The sequence below is a fragment of the Mus caroli genome, unplaced genomic scaffold (genome assembly GCF_978045245.1).
Source record: "Mus caroli unplaced genomic scaffold, Mus_caroli_1 scaffold_7, whole genome shotgun sequence".
NCBI classification, from domain to species: Eukaryota; Metazoa; Chordata; class Mammalia; order Rodentia; family Muridae; genus Mus; species Mus caroli.
In genome coordinates, this window is record NW_028227262.1 from 77,812,683 (window position 1) to 77,835,042 (window position 22,360).

The 22,360-nt window shown below is 42.8% G+C and overlaps 1 protein-coding gene across 3 annotated transcripts in view; it reads left to right on the plus strand.

Annotated features, from left to right (window-relative positions):
- Positions 1-1,042: 1,042 nt before the first annotated feature.
- Rmnd5a (required for meiotic nuclear division 5 homolog A) overlaps positions 1,043-22,360 on the plus strand; it is a 58,830-nt gene continuing 37,512 nt past the window's right edge. For 2 of the 3 annotated variants that reach the window (XM_029478384.2, XM_085840544.1), the window contains exons 1-2: positions 1,043-1,620; positions 14,115-14,257. In XM_029478384.2, coding sequence (XP_029334244.1) covers positions 1,479-1,620; positions 14,115-14,257 — 285 coding nt within the window. In that variant the 5' untranslated portion in view covers positions 1,043-1,478. The remainder of the gene's footprint in view (positions 1,621-14,114; positions 14,258-22,360) is intronic. The other variant, XM_021164691.2, reaches the window with a different exon arrangement.

A 22,360-nucleotide genomic window follows, 5' to 3' on the forward strand; every position in this document is an offset into this window, starting at 1 on the left:
AAAAAAAAATGGTGCTGTAAGAGATACGAAGGATTGATGGAGAAAATTCGGGGAGGCAGAGGTGGGTGATACAACCATGGTGGAGGTAGGAATGCTATGAACAGGCAAGCAAGCTGGCAACTGCAGGCCCAGGAAGGCAGACTCTCCCAGGTCCAGGCTGTGAGGCAGGGACTTGATGAAAAGCTAGTAGGGTAGAAGCCTGGTGAGCAAGAGGGCACAGGCCAAGGCCAGAACCCCGTGGTAAACCAGGTCAAAAGCCCTGCGCCAAGGTAAGGGCAAGGAGCAAGGGCCAGGTTGTTCAGCTCGCCCACGCGTGTTCGTGACCGCCGCCAAGATGCTCAGCACGTGGACAAGGCGACAGGGAAGGCCACTTGCAGGCCGAGGGGCGCCAAGAACGAGCCAACGCTGGGCGCGGGCCATCCCTCTAAGAGCTACCACCATCCATCGGGTGAGTGACCCCGCCCGGGCCCTCCGCCACTAGGCGGCCAGACAGACATCCTTTGGCCCCGGAGGTGGGCCTCTCAGCCGAAACTCTGGCCAAAATCCCACGCGGAGATAACACAAATTGCAATCAGGGCGAAGTCCTGGAGAAAACAGCCCAGTTGATTGCTGTCATGTTTCCCCTCGCGGCTTCCCAGTAGAAGCGCCAAGCTCCGTTCTTCAAGCCACCCCCCTCCAACAGCAAGCGCATTGGTTTGGCTCCTCTGTCTGGATTGGCTGAAGTTTTACGCCTCGGCCCAGGATTGGAGGACGTTTGTCTCGTTCCTAACCCCCGCGTCGATTGGTCACTCTTCTGCTTCTGGGCGGAGCATCCGGGGACGGTTTCCACCCTCTTGTTTACCGGCTGCGTAGTTGACGCTACCGCTAAAGTTCCCTGTTCAGCTGCGCGGGCCAATTGCGCCGCTCGCCCCGCCCTCGCCCCGCCCTCGCCCCGCCCTCGCCGCGCTCCCTCACGGCCTCCCGCGTGGTACGGCCCACACCTTCAGAACGCCGGCGCGCCCTCCGCCCGCGCTCACTCGCTGCTTTCCCCCCCCACCCCTCGCCGAGTCCGCGCTTGGTACGGCCCGCGCCGCCTCCTCCGCTCCTGAGGGAGGCTCGACCCCCTCCCGGGCCGCGGCTCTTGGTGCCGCCCGGGAGAACCAGGTCATCGGCCGGTTCCCGTGAAAACAAAAACAATCGGCGGCGCCGCCGAGGGGCGGCCGAACGCGGCGAGCCAGGGGGGCCGGGGGCGAGACGGGGCGCCGAGTAGGGCGGGCGAGCGAGCGCGAGCGGCGGGGCCGGGGCGCCATGGGGCGGGCGGGCACAGGCTGCGCGGGGCTCCCCCGGCGCCGCGGCTAGCGCGCCCGCCTTGCCTTCGCCTCCCGCGCCGCCCGCCCGCCGCCTTGGGGGAGGAGGAGCAGGACGCGGCCTCGGTAGGGCCCGGGCCGAACCACTGCGGAATCCTGGGCGCCGGGGAGCCGAGCGCCGCGGTCTCCGGCATGGATCAGTGCGTGACGGTGGAGCGCGAGCTGGAGAAGGTGCTGCACAAGTTCTCGGGCTACGGGCAGCTGTGCGAGCGGGGCCTGGAGGAGCTCATCGACTACACCGGCGGCCTCAAGCACGAGATCCTGCAGAGCCACGGTGAGGGCGGGCGCGCGGGGGTCGGGGCCCTGCGCTGCGTCTGCTGGTCCCCAGGCCGCGGCGACCCGCCCGGAAACACGGTGGCCTGGGGCGGGGCTGGGGGTCTTGAGGGCCGCAGGTGTGCGAGTGATAACGAGGGTCTGCGCAGGACTTTGTCTAATTTTCGGCCTCGCAGACTTTTCCAACCCTGATGGTTCTTAGTTGAACGTTCTTAGCTGTGGGTTGGTTTCCACATCATCCGCTGCTGCAACTTCAGAGTTGGACTGATGTGGGCAGGCAGCTCTTCTAAACTCTTCCTAGGAAGCCGGCCGATTTAAACCATTCAGCGCCCCTGCTGTAGCCTCTGTACAGTCGGACCGGGCAGATGTCGAGTTGCTAGTTACTTGACTTACCTGGTCCAGTTTGTACTTGTTAATAATCCTTTCAGAAAACAGCTTTTCCGTAGAAGGTGTTTTGCCTAGGTTATTTCATCAGTGGCCCTACATCTTGTACCACAGATGCCAAGACTAACTCTGAGAAAGAGTTTTGTGTTTTAAAAATAACATTAAAGGTCTGGTACTTTGGAGCCACAATGCTGACTCTTTCTGAATGAGAGGTAAAGGACTTGTAATATTATGGATTTACTCAAGAGGCCGGGCCCTTGTCAGTTTGTGGGCTGAACAGAAATTAAAGAGATATTTATTAGTCAGGGAGAAATGCGGATGTAGCAGGTGAGATTAAGGCAGTGTTAGCCCTGCCTCTCTCCTCTCCTTTCCTCTACACCTTTATTTCCCAAACATTTCAGTTGTGGGTGACTGCTCCTCCCTGGTAAAGGAGTCTGACAACTTGTGACACAGCTGTCACTTGGAACGCTGTATATATGCAAAACATGTTGATGGCTTCATGCGAAAAGATTATTTGACTGAATTGATGGTGATGGTATACTTGATACTAACAGAATAAGGTGGGGTGTGAAAAAATCTGTTGAATTTTGATTCATGAGATGAAGTTCAAGGGTTTGAATATATGTGAGGCTCAAGCCAGCTTTGAATTTATAATCTTGTCTTCATCTTTCTAGTGTTGGGATTCCCAGTGTGCCCCTCTGTGTTTTCAGATATTTCTAGAAGGACAGTGGAGATCATAGGATGTGAGATGAAAAGATCTTCGGCTCTAAACACAACCAAAGTAGAGCAGAAATGAAAAGGGCAGAAAAGGATAAAAAGAGAGCTGCTTAGCTGGTACTTGACATTTTGTGGACAAACCAGATTATTTCAGGCTAAGAAAAAAATAGTGCATACTGAAGTGGAAGGCAGTCAATCCAAGGTGGTCCTAGCTCAGGGCTTAAAGACACCCCCCTTTCCCAGAGGACATCTTTGTCTTTTGACCGAAAAGGGGAAAGCCAGTAGGGGAAGATAATGAACATAGGGCCTACACCTGGAGAGGCAGAAGGAATGCTCCCTTTTGGGGGACCAGATCAGAGATTGAGGGGTTACTTGAGAGAGAAAAGATAGAGAACAGAGTCCTTTCCAGAAGAGTGAGTATGGAAGAGGAGAAGTGGTGGTGAGGTTTGTGTTAGGGAAGTTGCAGTCAGTTCCAAATGGTTAAAATGATTGTAAAAAATGCCAGGTCAGGGATTTTAGGCCTCTTTGCTAGTAAGGGAACGTTTCACAAAGCCTGTGGTATGAGGGGTAGTAGGCACGGTATATATACCATGCTGTTATAACACATAGTGGGGCTTGTTCTCTTGATTGGCAGCCTCTTTTTTTTAAACGTTCCTGTGTAACAAAAGCCTCTATGGCATCTGTTATTTTCCTTTAATCAGTTGAATAGAATTAAGTAATGAAAAGTAGTTAACCGTGAAAGAAATCCATACAATATTAGGTCAGGTTTTTTTTTTTTTTTTTTTGGTTTTTTGAGACAGGGTTTCTCTGTGTAGCCCTGGCTGTCCTGGAACTCACTCTGTAGACCAGGCTGGCCTCGAACTCAGAAATCCACCTGCCTCTGCCTCCCGAGTGCTGGGATTAAAGGCGTGCGCCACCACGCCCGGCTTAGGTCAGGTTTTTAAGGCAGTCTTATTTTGTTTCTTTTGAGTGAAGATAAACATGCTTTGGTATTTGATTGCAAGTTTCTTTTTTTTTTTTTTTTTTGGTTTTTCGAGACAGGGTTTCTCTGTGTAGCCCTGGCTGTCCTGGAACTCACTTTGTAGACCAGGCTGGCCTCGAACTCAGAAATGATTGCGGGTTTCTTGAAGCAACTAATTTCTAAGTTAGAGTTTCAAGCAGGTGACGTGCAGTGGATATTATATTGAATCTTAAACCTGCTCCTTTCAAAGGTGTGCCTGCTGAAAGCAGAGTTTACCGCCCTACTTTAAGGCTTGGAATGTGCTTTCTGGGCAAGTAATCTGGTAGCTGCTCTGATCTGAGGGAGGGGCTCTATTGGGCTTCTGTCAGGGCTCTAGGCTCTTATTATGAGTGGTAGGTAATATTCCTGGGAGAGGAGAATGAGTAAAGTAGAACCTTGGAGTCTGTAAACATCACCTGCCAGATAGGATAGAGGACAGTCGCTGTAGCATACTGAAAGGTGACTTCATGGTGCAGAAGCATCTTTTTACCAGAAGTGGGAAATCAGTCCAATTTTAAAAAGCTATAATTTCTTAGGTTTACTTGAGTCTGTAGTGAGAAGTCTGAGGTAAAAGGGATCACAGACAACTATATTAAATGAACACAGCTAGATGGTTGTAAGTTCACCCACTGTGTCGCATCCTTCCTCCAGGTTATAAACACCACCCTAGGGCTGACCTGGAACTGTCCAGCCAGCTCGAAATGACCTCTCTGTAACCCGAAATTGTTCCATGTGAAATTTCTCTATTAGCTGTGTCTTTTTAAAATGTAGCTTTCTTAATGCACATACTTGAAGAGAATAAGGGTGATGTGGATAGTCACTCGCATTTGGTTGGATTAGTTATGCTGTCACTTTATCCATCCCTAGTTCTTCCACTTGGAAATGGGATGGGCATTTTTTTTCTTTCTTTCTTTTTTTTAACTGAAGTTCCAGTGTCTGCTAGAGGAATACTGTTGACATATAAGAAGGAAATGCAGGCTTTGAGTGTGGGTGGTTCTAGGGCAGCTAAGGTGGTAATAGGAGTGTGAAGGGGCAGCCGCCGAGGCTAGGGAGAGCTTAGAGAAATCTGGCTGAACTGAGTCATTACTTTATGCGGAGCCTGATACCAGATGCGTCTCTTTGGTCTCTTTGTTGCCTTGGATCCGGCACAGAAGCAGGAGGCTGGGCCTCAGTGGGGTGCCCAAGGTGGGAGGGATAGACAGGGTTATTCATGGCGAATAGAAAACAGGGACCAGTATGTTGGTCTGAGACCACTCTTTAACCTACCTTGTCAGATGTTCAAGAATTGTATTGAGCTCTGCGGCTTAGCCTGAATTATTTTGAAGTTCACTCTCTGTCTCGAAAAACCAAAAAAAAAAAAAAAGAAAAAAAAAAGAAGTTCACTCTCATTAACTCCCCAACTGAAAGGAGAGGGTGCATTCCAGACAGAGTTGTGCCCACCTTTCAGTGGAAGTTTTCCCAGAAGAGAGAAATTGGCTGTAGATCATCATGGTTGCTGTTGCCTGGGGATCCTTTCCAGGATGCTCTTGGTCTAATGTGGGTGATGCCTTACTCATTCCTGTATGTGCACTCAATTTTCACATGTGCTTGAGGGTTTACGTCAGTAGATTGAAGCTCAGATCCAGACACTGGTACTGAGGTCATAGACTGGATATCAGGTATAATAAACTTTGCAAAGCACGCGTTGGTTTTAGTGACCTGGCTCATGAAGACTCTGCTCCTCCTTCCCCCTTTCATACTTTTCTATTGGAAAGTACAATAAAAAAATGTTAATGTTTTGTGGTAGAAGAAGAATAAAAAAAAAAGAGACTGAAACAGTTTTTTTTTTTTTTAATAATTTTGTTAACAGTTTCACAATATGCTTAAAGTATAGTTGGGGAAATTATAGAGTTAAAGGATGTGCCATATTAAATTTTTGGTTACTTTTATACTAGTACTATAAGGGTTTTGGCTGTACTGGTTATCAAACCCAGTTATGAACACTAGGCAAGCTGTTGACCACTGTTTATCCCCGGCACTTGAAAGAAGTTCTCTTGCTTGCTTTTTTTTTTTTTTTTTTTTAATTTTAATTGTATTTATTTTGAGTAGGTAATAAATGCAGATAGTTTAAATCTAAAAAAAAGCTTCCTGGGAACAAGCTTCACCACTGTCCAGAGCCTCCTTATTACCTGACAGGAGGAGATGCTAGTTTCCATTAAAAAAAAAAAAAAAAAAAAAAAAAGGGGGGGCTCACTAGTAGATTTCTTGCCTAATACCTCAAAAATGGGGGCAATATGGTCATGTGTCACCTTTTAAAATGTCATTGGCTGTGTATTTACACTTAACTATCATTACAATTCCTGAATTGGTTAAAGACTTTGTGTGTGGAGTTATGAACACATAAAAGCACCTTAAACAATTTTTTTCATGTATTCATTTATTGTGTGTGCTCGAGCCTGCACATGTGAAGCTAATTAGACAAGTGAGTATAAAAAATATGCAGGTAATATTTAAAATTCATATTTAGATCACTGAGGTCTAAATGCATACTATTTAGGTCTAATACACTATTGTGTTAATAGAGAGAAACCAATGGTTGAAGATTGAATATGCATAGATAGCTTCCAGTCTAGAAACTGGGTTGTATGTATTACAAATACATGTTGAAAAATATGCATATGTGTATATAGAGAAGTATTGTGTGCTAAGTGTGACCTGCCTATGTCAAGTATACAAGTAGAAGGAATCAGTTAGGGCCTGGTAAACTCATAAAGACCAAGTAAGGTTAGCTAACTCGGTGAGATCACATAACCAGGCCCCATTTGTTGAAATTGTGCTAAATGCTCGAAGATACTCTTGAGAGAAGAAAGACTTTTGAGCTTTGAATTGAGTACAGTGTGGTCTACAATAAACACCTAGTGTGGAAAATAGCTTGTGAGTGGATCATAAATAAAAGTTTGGGTGGATGGCTATACCATTGTTCAAGCACAGTAAAAGCCTAATAGATGGGTTGCCAAGCTACGTAGGCTATTTTAAGCAGGAAAATAAAAGGTCAGTGTGTTTCCAGTTGGACTTAAAAGTGGATTTAACTTTCGTTAGCCCATTCCTGACTAGGCTCCTGGAGGGGACAATTCTTTGTTGTATGGAACATTGCTCATTTAGATGTGTGTGTTATCCAGTATTCTTTGGGTTTCAAGTGGCATGGCAATTTTAATTAAAGTAGATTTTTTAAACATGACTGACTAGGCTCCAGTTAAGCAAGGCTGGCATCTGAGCCACAGGAGGTGACATCAGGAAGCCTTGTCCTCCATCAGTAATGCTTTCCATGGTTACTTGCATTTTCAGTTTTCCCCATTTAGAGGGGAAGATGACTGATCTAGCTCAAAAGACAGGAACATGTCTAGCAACATTTCCCAACATTACTTTCTTGTTTCGTATTTCTGGTCACCTTGAGTTCTGCTCATCCTGCCTGTATCAGGCAGAGGAAGAGCTTGAAGAGCCTGGGAAGGGCACATTGCCCATAGCATATGTTGTTGAAAATGAAGAACCCGAGTTAAACCAGCCATTGTGTTCCCAGAGGCGCACTGGTGACTAGCCTGACCTTTCCTGTCTGGCTTTAGTCTTGTAGCCTGTGTTCATACAATAGTAAATACTGAGCTGTTTAAAGTGATCTTGTCTGTGAGCTTAAGTGGATCTTACTTCATGCACCTTTGGATTTGTTTGACATGGCTTTGATGCCATGTAGTAAATATAAAGACATTTCTAAGATTATCTCTTAGGTGTCTTCTAATTCTGGATAATACCACTGCTCAGGGGCTATTCCAGAAATATCCAGATATAGCTTGTTTTAGAAAAGTTACAAAGGACAAGTATCTATGAACTTTGTATGTTATTAGGGACATGGAGACTGGCATGAACTTTAACAGGAACAGTGCCTTGTAATGAAGACCATCGAGGTGATCATAGTAGAGAAAAAAGTCTGGTTTAGAATTGGGTGCTGCCTACCTGTGGTAGGGTTTAATAACAGGTGGAGATGTGGGAAGCAGGGAAACGATGAAGAACTGGGAGAGGGTGGCAAGAACAAAGGTACAGAAAGGGAGATGGGGAGAGAGTGGGAGACAAGCATTAGAATTGGAAACATTCCATAAACTCATGGACACCAGGAAGACTGACATTGAGTCTCGAGGTGACATTTTAGTAAGGACAGGGTGGGGTGGTGATTGGAGGCCTTTTGCTCACAGCCCTCAAGATGAAGTTTGGGCCTGTTCTTGAGCCATAGTGGTGGAAATGTGGCTTCCTAAGGGATCTTTGAGAGTGACTGGGACTTGTGCAAGGATGGATGGAGTTGGGCAGAGTCGGGTAAAGGTTGGAAAAATCAAAGGTAAATCCAAGCATTTAAGCAGGAGTGAAAGGGAGAATTATGGAACCAAGAGAAAAACAAGCTTGGAAAAGTGGGAGGAAAAAAATGTTAGTTTGATCTTTTTTTTAAATATGAAATCCAGATTTAAAAGTTACATTGGGTTCAATCATTCAGTTTTGAGACACTTAGAGATTAAGTGTCTGTATTTTGAATATGGGGTCTTTAAAAATAAAGACCATCTAGAAGACATTTGAAAACATGTACCTGCATTTCTCCTTATTTTCTCTGTAGTTCTCATCATGGGTGCTTTGAAGTCCTCTACCCCCACCAGTGACGGTCATTGGTTAGTTCTCTGCTTCCAGGACACTGTTGTCTGTACCATGCAGTTGAGCCTTTAAATACAAACTTGATTGTTTCAGGTTTCCTGCTTGATATACTAGGCTTGCAATTTGATGTAGTGGTCTTTAATAATGCCCCTGCCTCAGAATACTCATCTGTGACTTCACTGCTTGAACACTAAAATGCTTTCTTTATACATTTGCTAATCTTGAGTAAATCTGATGAGTGTGGCCCCTTCCTCTGGGTGAGGTCTGAAAACTTATCTATTGAACAGCTATAGCATAGGCCTTAAAGTTGCTCTCCTTGGCCACGCTTAGGTTGTTAATGCTATGAAATAGTTCTTTGTTATTTTTAACATTAGGCTTAGCTTTTCAAGTTTCTGTTTTAATACTTTTCAAGGAGATCCATGTTCACTCTGACAGGTGGTGACTTTTTAAGAGTTGGTTTTAAGTCCTAATGTCTTTTCTCTAGGAACTGGTAACATGAGGGAACACTGCTGGCCAAGGCTTTGACACTCAAATGTTAATTGAATCCAAATGTCTTCATTTCTCCCCTGCTTTTGACATTTTTGGTTTCATTTTTATCATTAACTATTAAGATTCTAAACTGGGAATAGTGGTACATACAACTTTAATCCCAGCATTTGAATGCAGTCAAGGCCACCCTCATCTACTTAGTGAGTTCCAAGATAGCCAGAGCTACATAGTGAGACCTGTCTTGAAAACAAACAAACAAAAATAAATGGTTTCAAAGGAAAAAAGGACTCTAATAAAAGAGTGGGTTATAAAAATATCTCCCTCTAGTCTTATTACTGATACCTAATATTCTTTTGACTTGTTTGAATTCGAGCTCTAAGAATGAATCACTCTGTCTATCAATCTATTAATCTGGGCTGGAGCTTGCTGTAGGTAGCCTAGGATGACCATAAACATCTGAGCATCCTTCATTCCCCCACCTACACTTCAGTGCTGGGATCACAAGTGCATGCATTCCCATCCCTGTGCTTGGGATTGGACCTAACGGTTTATGTGTGTTAGGCAAGTACCCTTATGTTCCAACACTGTGCACTTGTTGGTTTATTTTGTTCTCATCTTTAGGAACTATTCTCACTGAATTCTGGAATACAGATTTACAAGATCTGAGTTTTTATTTAGGTGTAGTTAGGATTATGTTTTCTAAATGGACTTTTATTTTTTTGCATTATAACTTTTTTCCTAGTTTGTTTTCTCTATTCTGTTAAGATCTCTGTCCATTTTGTGAAAGTGAATAACTCAGGAGAGCTCAAATGCAGTATATGTTTATAAACTAATTTTTTTGCCTCTAGCATATTCATAAAAATATATAAATAGGGTCTGTGATTTCTAGGAAATCTGACAGTTCATTTTTACCAAAATATTTTTATCTTAGGTGGTAGATTTTAGACTTTGAAAATCTGAATCATAATTTTCTTGGGTACTTTCGTGTGTGTGTGTGTGTTTTTTTTGACTGGCTTTATAATGTTCTCCACTGTAGAGGGCCCTGTCTCATATGACTGCTAGGAAGCCTGTACATGATGATGCATTGGTACCTTTAAGCTCCTTTTTAGAGACCTAGTTAGAACTACGATTGTCAGCTGACAGGCAGATGCTTCAATCTTCTGCGTTTGGATGCTGCTCACTGCCAGCTGTGGCTTTAACAATGGTATATTTTGTTTACAGTGTATGCTTGTGCATCACCCTCCACCCCATTTGAAAATAAACACCAGACAAATTTGGAAGTTCAAACACTGGGTTGGAATTTAGTTGTCAGTTTCACTATCTTTGACTCAATTGAATTTAGGTGGGTCAAAATGTAAGTGAATATTGCCACAGTTGGCCACGTGGGTTTCTTAGCTCTGTGCTGAGTAAGGAAAAATACAGAACAAATAAAGGGTAGAAAGTACTAAAAATGCATTGGTGGTTTATCAAAGCCAGGCTATAACTAGAAATTTTATAGTTTTAGCTTTGTGAGATATTTCTTTGAAGATAATTACTCTGCTGTGTACTTTCTGAAGAATTCTTTTCTTTTTTTTTGGGGGTGGGGGAGGTTGGAGACAGGGTTTCTCTGTGTAGCCCTGGCTGTCCTGGAACTCACTTTGTAGACCAGGCTGGCCTTGAACTCAGAAATCCACCTGCCTCTGCCTCCCAAGTGCTGGGATTAAAGGCGTGCACCACCACCACCCAGCTGAAGAATTATTTCTTTGTGTGCATGTGTGTACATGTGTTGAGGTCAGAGGACAGCTTTGTGTAGTCAGTCTTTTCCCCCTTTTGGGAGTTCTGGGGATCAGAGTCCTCAGGCTTGGCAGCAAGCACCATTACAAACTATCTCACCATGCTGGGATGCACTCTGATAAACAGACATTGAGATGGGTGTCTCTATCTTTAACACAACTTAGGATAATGAAGATGCTAACTCAAAAGTGACTTGTGTCAGAATACAAACCTGTGTATTCCTGCTGTGTGGTCATAGAAGAGAGAAAGAACTTAGGATGGAAGGGGAGCAAAAGGACTTACTGTGCCATATTTGAAAATAAGAGTATGTGCACACATAGGCTAGTATAATAGTCTAGGGGAGGTAGTGGGAGGAAAGAGAAGGACTGTGTATGCGCATGCATATGAAGGTTCTGGGAAAGGGGGTACTGTACTATTATTTCTGGGCTTATGCTGGCATTTGGAATGTGTAGGCCAGAGTGCTGTTATGTAGGAGACACTAAATTCTGCAAGGAGCCAGGAAATCCACAAGCTGCTGTTTGTGACACTGCTGGCAGTTTTAGAGTATGTTGGTAATATCAGCTTCCTATGCTGGACTTGCAATCAAGAATATTGTGCAACATCTATTATTTTTATATTCATTTTGTAAAGGATTATTGAGCCTGGTGTTGTGATACACACCTTATAATCCTAGTATTTTGGAGATGGGATCAGGAGGAATGTGAGTTTAGGGGCAGTCTGGGATATAAAACAAGACCCTGTAAAAAGCAAAACAAGAAAACTGCCTTCACCACCACCAACACAAGTTACCGAGTGCTGTTATATACCAGTCACTGTAGTTAACTGTTAGGGATTGGATACCGAGCTTCAGTTAGTTTCTTGGGAATGATAGACAGGTATTATAACAAAGTGTAACACACCCTGATTGGGAAGCAGAGGATGCTAATGAAACAGACATTTTTGTAACATAGTGTTTCTGTGAAACTAATGGACATAAATCCTGAAATGACCAGGCACAGAAGCTGGCAGGTAGACCTGGACTCCTAGCCAGGCATCACAAAAACCATGTCACCTCAGTTAGGGGCTAGTCTAGTCTGGTGAATGTCTGGTTTTGGAGGAGTCACTGATTTACATTTCTGAAAATAGTATACTTAAACTCTTTCTGAAACAGAAGGGGCTAGCCAGGTGTGGTGGCTCATTCCTAATAGCAGCATGGGGAATCTGAGGTAGGAAGCTCACCGAATTCATGGGTGGCTAGTTTGGTCTGCAGAGTGAGACCTTTTCTAAAATACTACTACTGCAACAACAGTGACAACAAAATAATAATAATAATATCATTTGTTTTTAAATGTGCTATTCTGTTAGGTTTAAAGTGTCCTCCTCCCTGTTGTACTGGGAATCCTACATGCTAGGCAAGTGCCCCATCACTGAGTTATATCCCTACAATTACAGAAAAGATTTTTAACTTAGCTGTTGTGTGTGATGGTTGAGTACTTGGTTTTAACATTCTAATTAATGCTCATGGTCATTTAATCAAGTCAAGTTAGATGGGACCTTATAATGTACTTGTCACTGCCCACGCTGGCATTATCTCCTCGGTTGTGCATTCATGTGGGGTCCAGGGGCTCTATCACATTTAAAGACACAGTGAACACAGACTTTATCCTGGGTAAAAAGTGGCCAGCCTGAGCTCCGATTTAGTTACATACAGTAAAGATTAAAGATGGTTGTGTTATTATTTCATTTATATCTAGGAAGTAAGTTAATTAGATTTGTTTCACAGGAAGGTTCTAGAAGCAGGTTGTGTTTTCATAGAAAGTTTAGGAAAACAATAAGTTCCCCTTTAGAACTTAGAAGTTTGATCTTGTCTCAGTCAGTCTGGTCATTTTAATGATTTTCAAGCCTGTTTTTGCCTCTGGCTACTTTATACTGAGTACATTTGAAACTGCATTAGTAGATCCTCTCGGAACATGGCTTTTCTTCAGGTGATTCCACAATAAATAGTTTTTTGAGTTTCCAGATAGGAAGGCTTTGCTTAAGTGCAGGAATGTGTTATGAGAATTGCCATTAACGAGTTTTCAGTGTTGTGTGAAGATTGTCACGTACTTACACACCTAGATGGCACAGCCTCTTACGCATCATCATATAGGTGGCCCATTGTTATTGAACATCTTTATGTAGTGCGTGACTGTCTCAGGTCTCTGAACTTGGAGCTCACTGATTTAGTAACACTGTGGCCAGCAACCACCAGTGACTTTTCAGCCTCTGACTCCCTACAGTGGGGTTACAGGTATGTGCTTCTGATCTTGACCTCCAGGCCTGCATATGTAGCTGTCTCCCATGTGTGCACTGGTCAGCATCTCCAGTTTAGTTAAGTACCAGTTTAACCTCTCTCTTTCCTGGCCCTCTGATGTGCACATCTTTGTTTCATCTTACTTGTAGGCAACACCATCTTTGGCTCAGTATGAAACTTGGAGGCAAGTGTGAGGCTTTCCCTTCCTCAGGCCAGTCAGAGTGTACTAGGCTGTCAGCTGTCAAGTGGGCTGTTGCCACAGTTGCCCACCTCGCTGTCCTGAGTCTGTTCTTGCCCTTTTCTTGTCCATCAGAGTGGTCATATTAAAATATCAGTAGGTACTTGCTCTGCTTCAAACAGTGTAGTGGCTCCTTCCTTCTGTCACTCATAGTAAAAACTAGTCTTTACAGCACAAAAAAGAACCTACAGAGCCCAGGAGCCCGTTGTCTCTTAGACCTGTTTCCTGCTATTTCCCCAGCCAGAAGTTGCTGTTAGACACACTAGCCTCTTCTTCACTATGCTGTCAATATTCTAGGTGTGTGTATTCTGTGCAAGGCTGCTCAGGTTGGCCTCAGGGTCCTTGTCTCTTGCTTTAACTGAGGTTGTAGGCATTATCTACCATACACCTGCAATAGGACAGACTTCTGTTGTTGCCTTTTGGAATGCGCCCTCTCCTCCCAGGGTAGCTAGTTATGTCATTTACTCACATCTACCATGTCTGTTGTTCATCATTTTGTTTTTGCAGTTGATTATCCCACACACCTCTGTCTCCCCCCACTTTCCTTACAGCAGTGATCTTTCCCATACTGTCTCATTTGCCTTATTGTGGTATCTGTCTTGCAACGGAAAGTAAGTCTTGGGGCAAGGGTTGTTGACTGCTGTTTAACTGCTGTCACCTGCCCCATAGTGGAGTCACTAGACATGGATATGATAACTGCCTGATGGTATAGTTCACAGTCTGTGGTAAGGATATTGTGGAAATAGTTTGTTTCATAATAAAATTTTATTTTTTAATTTCTAAAAATAAATAAATCCAGTTATTTCTTAGTGTACACTTGAAAAATAACATCTGTAACTGTGGCCATGTGCTTCAAGGAAGATACTGGTTTTCCTTCGTTTTTCTTCCTGTCATTGTGGAGTTTGCTTTAGTGAGTCACCAGTATTTTTTTCTTTCTCTCTCTCTCTTTTTAAATAGGTCAAGATGCTGAATTATCAGGGACACTTTCACTTGTTCTGACACAGTGCTGCAAAAGAATAAAGGACACTGTCCAGAAGTTGGCCTCTGACCACAAAGACATCCATAGTAGTGTTTCTCGAGTTGGAAAAGCCATTGATAAGGTATGGAATTGAAGACATTGTTTTTTGTTTTTAATTTCCTTTTAGTTACTTGCTATATGCTTGTGTGTATGTGTGAGCATGCAGATGAAGATCAGAAGACAACTTGAAAGTTCATTTTCTTTTTCTACCACGTGGGTCCCTGGGATTGAACTCAGGTCATCAAGAGCCACTCACCAGCCACAGAGGAGCCTTTGCGTTTCTAACATTCTTCCTTTACCAGCATCTTGATACCTTGTTCTCTCTTAAAGTACTTTTGCCATTCCTTTCTTTCTTCGTTGCTTAGGATAACTTTTACAGGTCTTTTGTTTACTGTGTTATCCTTGTTAAAGTTCCCTGTTGCTGTTTGAGAAACAAAAATAAAAATAAAGCCATACAATTCTTGCCTTTGTAGCTTTACTCTTCCATTTGCTTTTATGGCTAGAGTCCTGGTGAATATAGTTGCAGAGAAGTTGTGAGCCACTGTGTGGGAGTTTGTTTATAGGAATAAGTTGTTGCTTCCTAAGTGAGTCCCTGGCTATGCCCCGGGACTGTTGTGGGATGGTTAGACTAACACCCTATGTGTGTCCCTCTCGCCTCACCCTGACTCTTGTGTTCTGTAGGCAGGCTGGTTGCTTTTCTTTAGTGTTGTCTTCCATTCAGGTGAGTGACTTGGTTGTTAGGGAGCTAGGCAAGCCATTTTTGATAAGTGATTTTTTTTTCCTAGTGATAGTTTTTAATAAGCCATCCTTCACTAAGTGATTGACTCATAAGCACTTTCCATTTTTAGCACTGAAGCTGTTTTTCCCATGGGATTCACCGACCGAATGGAGTTTAAGAGGAGCGGCCAAGTTTTCTGGTCTGATGTCTCTGACTACTCCATTTATTAGGGAGTGTGACTGGCCATGACCATCTCTGTTTATATGTTGTAAACTTTTGAAAGAAGAGGCAGACTTTTGGTGGAGAGCTCTTTATAGCAAACATACCTCCTGAACCGACCTGAGCCACTTCCCCCGTATGTTCAGTGATGGTGGCGCAACATAGATGGTAGAAGCTGCTGTAATCTGGAGCGTCCAAGAAACACAAGAGCAGCCCCACTGTTAGAAGTTACCCTGTGGTGTAAAAGTATTGAAAGGCTAGGCTTACAGGTGTTTAAATCAGGACAGCTTCTAAAGAGATACATTTGCTGGTAGGTGTGGTACCACAGGACTGCAAGTGGCAGGGCCTTTGGGGACTGTATGACTTAGGGAAGTTTTATTAGCCCGTCAGGGTGATGGTCTTGGGTTAGTGAGGGCAGTCATAAGCAAATGCTGGGAATGCAGTGAATATTCTCTGAAATACCTTTGGAGTTTGAAACCTGTTTGGTAACTTGATGTGGGTGAACATGGCTGTGGAAGTAATCTTAGCATCACACCATCATGGGGCGGTGGCACGGGAAGTTATCAGTTGGCTGAAGTGTAGCCTCCCTCAGCCTTGAGCAGGCTGGTTCAGACCTTGCCACTGTGAATGAGACCACCTTCAGACCAGTGTTGGGCCAATGCTGGTTAGTCTAGCCTGTATCCTTTTGCACCTACAGCAACAATTTCAAAAAGATGAAGTTTAAAGCCAGCGCTAGCATGAATACAAAGTGTTGCTTACTGTGCCAGATACATCTTCTTCTTAATCTTGCTGTAGAGCTCTACCAAGACAGTGTTCTCTCCACCTGTACTCAGGTCCCTGTTCGGACGCTACCTGTGGCCACCTGTGGCCACAGGACCTGTGTTCCTGAGTGGGAGGCCAGAGCTGTAAGAGAAAGTGGGAGAGAAGAGACGAGGCCAAGACAAATGCTGATCAAAGCCCAATGTTTACTGAAAATCTGTGCTTATAAAGGGGGAAAGCCCATGTCCTGCCGATCCACTCTTGATGCTGATACCAGCCTGTAAGCAATTAGGCTGACAGTACTAGTTTGGCAGCAAGGTGTTAGTTGCCAGTTGCTAGCTGTGTCAGGAATTTCTCAGGAAGGCAGGTTCAGCCTCTCAGCAGGTAGCAGTGTCTTGGAGAAGGGCAGTGGCTGGTGACAGAACAATAGAACCATCTTGGCACCAAAGTGGTTATTTTGATGTATGTGGAGTGGGTATTTGTCTTAAATCATCTACGGGTGAAGAGCCATTGCATTTGCTTAAGAAGCTTCAGATCATCAAAGGTGCATACCTTTAATCCCAGCACTTGGGAGGCAGAGGCAGGCGCGGATTTCTGAGTTCGAGGCCAGCCTAGCCTGGGCTACAGAGTGAGTTCCAGGACAGCCAGGGCTACACAGAGAAACCCTGTCTCAAAAAAACCAACCAACCAAACAAACAAACAAAAAAGAATCAGCTTCAGATCTTTGTGGCCAAAACATACTGGTGGTTCTGATGGCAGAGAACCCTAGGAAGTTCCTGGGTGACCTGCCGGATCACTGGGCCTGCTGCTCTCTGCCTTAATTAAGGGAGTCATCATCTGGGCAGCAGACCCGAGTATTTTTACAGTGAGAAGAGCTAATGTCCAAGGCAGCCAGTCTTACCTGGGACAAGAACCCTTGCTTGGATTAAATGGGGATGGTCTCAGCTGTCATCTCAGGTTTGTGTGTATGCCACCTTCCAGCTAAGTACCAGTTTCTATTGTCCTGCCATAATTATCATAAGAATTCTCTTTTGCTCTTAGACCCCTTTCTGCAGTTGACATGCTGTGCATGGCTTCCTCCAGATACAGCAGGTTTTTATAAACATCTCTACAGGTTGTCAGATATTTTGACTAGTTTTTTGAGCAAAGTAGTAAGGTGTACCTGGTGTTTAAATTGAGTACCACTTTGAGAATGGGTGTCTAGGGAACACATATATAGTTAATAATTTACATTCTGACTTGGGATGGAAGAGGATATTTGAAACATGTTTCTTATTAGGTATTTAATGTAGTCTCACAGTTTTGAGATATCTTTTCATGTACTTGGAAGTTGCAAGGTCTTCAAATAACTACAGTTCTAAAAGAAACAGAATAGTTTCTTCCAGAAATGTGTTTACACTTTTTAGGAAAGTAGCTTAGGTTTTACTTACAAAGATTCTTTTCATCCAGCATAGGAAATTACAACAGTTCGTGAATACTTAAGTACTTGGTGGTAGGGCTCATTTTCAGGCATCTTTCTGCACATACTCCGTGTATTTTTGGTGTCTACTATGTTGCCCAAAGAGGAAGTTTCTGACTGGATATTCCTAGATGTTGTGAAAAGGCTCCATGTATATATGAGGAATCGATATAGGCTGTTATTACATAAGACTCATCTAGCTTGCTAAGTCCTACACATTTAACTTGAACTTGGCAAATGTATGCAAGCTCTGGGAAACTTAGGGCCAAGGTGGGGTACATTCAGGTATTGGTGTTAAGTAAACAGGATAAAGCCGAAACCATTGTGGTCCATGGATTGTGGACACCAAGGCAAGCCAACCGACCTGCAGACTGGAATGCTGTCTAGTTGCCTGTGAGTGCTGTTTTATGGATACTTGCTCCTCCCAGAAAAACAGTTGCCTCCTTAGGAGCAGGCTGTATTTGTTGTTTTAAAAAGCATATCAACAATGAACAGTCTAAAGTAAAATATAGAGCTTTCAGCCCTGTGAACTGGAATGAGTTTGTAATTTCTACAGATTCAAAACATAGGATTTTGAAAGAGCTGTAGAAGAAAAATTATGACCTTTCTTTAAGGGAAAAGGAACTTAAAAAGATTTATTTGCCTTTATCTTATGTGCATTAATGTTTTGCCTGCATATATGTCTTAAGGTGCCAGCTCTCCTGAAATTGGAGCTACAGACAGTTATCTGTAGTTCCAACAGACAGTTGGAACTCAGAAATCCAGATGCTGGGAATTGATCCCAGGTCCTCTGAAAGAGCAGCCAGTGGTCTTAACTGCTGAGCCACCTCTCCAGCCCTAAAAAGGCAACATTTAAAGGACTAGCCAGGCAGGCATCATCTATTAGGTGTGTATGTGTATTTGTACAAACAAGACCCAAGTCATTCCAGTTTGCTTTGGAAACTTCAGGTTAATCGTTGCTTTCTTTCTTGGAAGACTTAAAGGAATGGTAGCTTAAAGTCGCAGTTGAGGTTAAAATCCTTTCTTCCAAAAGCCTGTGTTACTTCTAGTGTGTGTTTCATACGCTTGTGATGTTTTGTTTGACAAGTGGGTATGAATGAAAAGTGTTTAGTGTATCTTTAAAGCCCTAAGTAGTAAATTTTTCCCCTTAATGATTTAAGAAGGTTTTTTGTTTTGTTTTTCCTTTTACTATTATTTTTTCCTGAAAATGTAAGCAGAGAAGTTTGTATTATCGAAGGAATTTTCTAGCTTTTTATTATTGTGAATATAAAACATTGAAGTTTTTACTTTAATGTGTTACCTATTAAAGTATTTTAATCCTTTGATTTTGTCAAAATTTTTTGTCTTGTTTTTTTATTTAATTCACTTATTTTTTTTTAAAGAAATGGTGTGTTGGACTGCTTTTAATTTTCTTTCTTTCTTTCTTTCTTTCTTTCTTTCTTTCTTTCTTTCTTTCTTCCTTTCTTCCTTTCTTCCTTTCTTCCTTTCTTCCTTTCTTCCTTTCTTCCTTTCTTCCTTTCTTCCTTTCTTCCTTTCTTCCTTTCTTTCTTTCTTCCTTTCTTTCTTTCTTTCTTTCTTTCTTTCTTTCTTTCTTTCTTTCTTTCTTTCTTTCTTTCTTTCTTTCTTTCTTTCTTTTTTTGAGACAGGGTTTCTCTGTGTAGCCCTACTGTCCTCGAACTCAGAAATCCACCAGCCTCTGCCTCCCAAGTGCTGGGATTAAAGGCACGCGCTATCACCGCCCTGCTGTTTTTAATTTTCTACCTCCTACTTTTTAGAAATTGTATTTGGTGTGTGGGGGGGAGTAGCTAAAATGGATAGTGAATAATGTTGAGATTTTTAAGCTTCTAAGATTCATGTTATAGTTAAGAGCTAAAAGTAATACATGTTATTTATATGCTAGAAATCTTAACTAGTCTTGTAAAAAGTGCTAGGTTTTCTTACATAAAATAATAGAAAAAGTTCTGAGGCAAATAAACCCAAGTGTTCATGAAACTGTAAAGGAAATATTGCTGTAGTTTGCAGAGTTAGTATCTTAAACATGACTTGGAAGAATGTGTAAAATTCAAGAAGAAAGCTATGAAGTGAGATTTTCTGTTAGGATAGAAAAGAAAAGAGCAACATGTGTTAAAAACTGAAGGACTGACTTGGTTAGGGAAGGGTATCTTCCTGAAACTAGGAAAGATCAGGTTGGTAAAGATGTAGGGATTATGAATTCCGCCCTGAATTTTATCGAGTAGGTGACCAAAAGGAACAAAGAAGATAGAGAAAACTAGGGAGGATTAGCTTGGCGTACAGGATGAAAGTAAGTGGTGTTAGGATGGGAACAGTGCTGTCACTACCGAGTTGACTGTGGTTAGGGGTGGGATCAAGCACTGTCACTACAGAGTTGGCTGTGTCTCTGGCGCTGAGCCGAGTGCTCTACATGCATTCTGTGTCCCATGATGCTATGTGTTACTCTCATTTACGTATGAGGAACTGAGGTGAGGAGATGTTAAACACCATACCCTCACTATACAGCCTGGAGGACAGACCAAGGTTTGGAAAATGTTTTCAACTGAGAATTTGTTCTTAAACTTTACTTGAAAATAAGTGAGGTATGGCAAGGGTGATGTTGAGGTGAAATGGTGGTTTAAAAGTTTTAACTGCTGTTCCTACTATAGGGTTGCAGACCCCTTTAGCTCCTTGGGTACTTTCTCTAGCTCCTTCATTAGGGACCCCGTGTTCCATCCAATAGATGACTGTGAGCATCCACTTCTGTATTTGCCAGGCATTGGCATAGCTTCACAAGAGAGAGCTATGTCAGGGTCCTGTCAGCAAAGTCTTTCTGGCATATCCAATAGTGTCTGGGTTTGGTGGTTGTATATGGGATGGACCCCTGGGTGGGGCGGTCTCTGGATGGTCTTTCCTTCTGTCTCAGCTCCAGACTTTGTCTCTGTAACTCCTTCCATGGGTATTTTGTTCCCCATTCTAAGAAGGAGCGAAGTATCCACACTTTGGTCTTCCTTCTTCTTGAGTTTCATGTGTTTTGCAAATTGTATCTTGGATATTATATGAACTAATCAGTACCCCCAGAGCTGTGTCTCTAGTTGCATATGTAGCAGAGGATGGCCTAGTTGGCAATCAATGGGAGGAGAGGCCCTTGGTCTTGCGAAGATCATATGCCCCAGTACAGGGAAGTGCCAGGGCCAGGAAACTGGAATGGGTGGGTTGGGGAGCAGGGCAGGGGGAGGGTATAGGGGACTTTGGGGATAGCATTTGAAATGTAAATGAAGAAAATATCTAATTAAAAAATGCCTTAAAAAAGAGAATAACTTCAGTAACTGATTTCTTATCCTTTATTCATGAGGAAACATTTACTTTTGGAAGAATAAATAACCCAATGTTTGCTTGAGTTACTTACTGTTATTTAAAACATTATTCTGGGCCTGGGGATGGGGTTGCAAGCTCAGCGTCAAATGGCATATTGAGCATAAGCACAGTTCGAAGTCAATCCCAGTATGAAAGCATGCATAGATAGATGCATATAATTATGAATATTCTCATTACTACAGAATTTCTGGTAATGTGCCATTAATGATAGTTGAGGCTTTAGAGATATTGAAAATATACATAATGATGAGGTAGGAGTGTAAAAAACAAAGCAGATAAATTTCAAAGGATAAGAGGATTTCAATTTGTAAATAAGTCCTACTAATCAATAACAAAAGAGATCCATTTTTGAAAACAAAGAAATAAAATAGGTCAGGATTATAAAAGAAGGGTCCTTTTGGTATTAATAAACAATGAAATTATGAGGAAAAAAAAAAGTTTTAACTGTGTTGCCCAAACTGGTTTTCTGCCACTAGGTGGAGCAGCTATATCGGGGAAGCAAAATGCTGATGTTAAAGAAAGATAGTATCAAAAGTTAAGTAGTGGTCTGGTGAGATGGCTCAGTGGGTAAGAGCACCCGACTGCTCTTCCGAAGGTCCAGAGTTCAAATCCCAGCAACCACATGGTGGCTCACAACCATCCGTAACGAGATCTGACTCCCTTTTCTGGAGTGTCTGAAGACAGCTACAGTATACTTACATATAATAAATAAATAAATCTTAAAAAAAAAGTTAAGTAGCTAATATTTTTTTAAATAATTAAGGTAATTATTTGAATTCTATGTCAGTATAACTGCTTTCAAGAACAAATAAAAGACAATGCAGCAATTAAATCTTGTGCTTAGCTTACAGCGACGGTTGAGATGAATTGGGTGAAGCTGAATACATACTGACTTTAAAGTCAGTATGTGGTGAATGCATCCTTCTGTGGTAGAGAAATGTTATTAAAAAGAGAAAAAAGGGCATTAGGAAGAGTAGATGATTGTCTCTGATTAAGAAGAAAAAGCTAAATTGAGTTCTGAAGAACAAATGTATTTTTTTTGTATACTGGAAAGAACTTTCCAAGTTAGTGAAAGGAAGGTGGTAGCTGACATGAATATATATGATATAAAGAGAAAATGGTGATTAAAGGGCAAGGACGGTATTCCCTAAGAATGAAATAAAACACACCAACTACTCTCCAACCCAAATAACTAAGGGTAATAAAAAAAAAATGCGGTCTGCCATGGGTGAACCTTATTTAGGTGCAGTAAAGTGTATAGCAGCTTGACCTCGTGGTCAGGATGGAAGGCCCGTCTTTTGAAATTGCATGGTTTCAGTCTTTCGTTCTTGTCTACTTGGGTCACAGTACTTGTTCTGAGGATGGACCTTTCCCAATCAGATGTGTGCACTGTGCCCCAGACATTTTCCAGTTTTCCCCCAGGTGTGTATGTGAGGGGGCGGGGTAGTTTATTAAAGCCTTAGGAAAGGGAGTGAGCTGGCTAGTTTTATGTCAGCTTGACCCAAGCTGTGGTCATCTGAGAGGAGGGAACCTCAATTTAGTAAATGCTTCTATAAGATCAAGCAGCAGGCAAGCCTGCTGGGCATTTTCTTAATTAATGACTAATGGAGGAGGGACCAGCATATGGTGAGTGGCTGTGCCGGTTGAGCAAGCCATGCAGA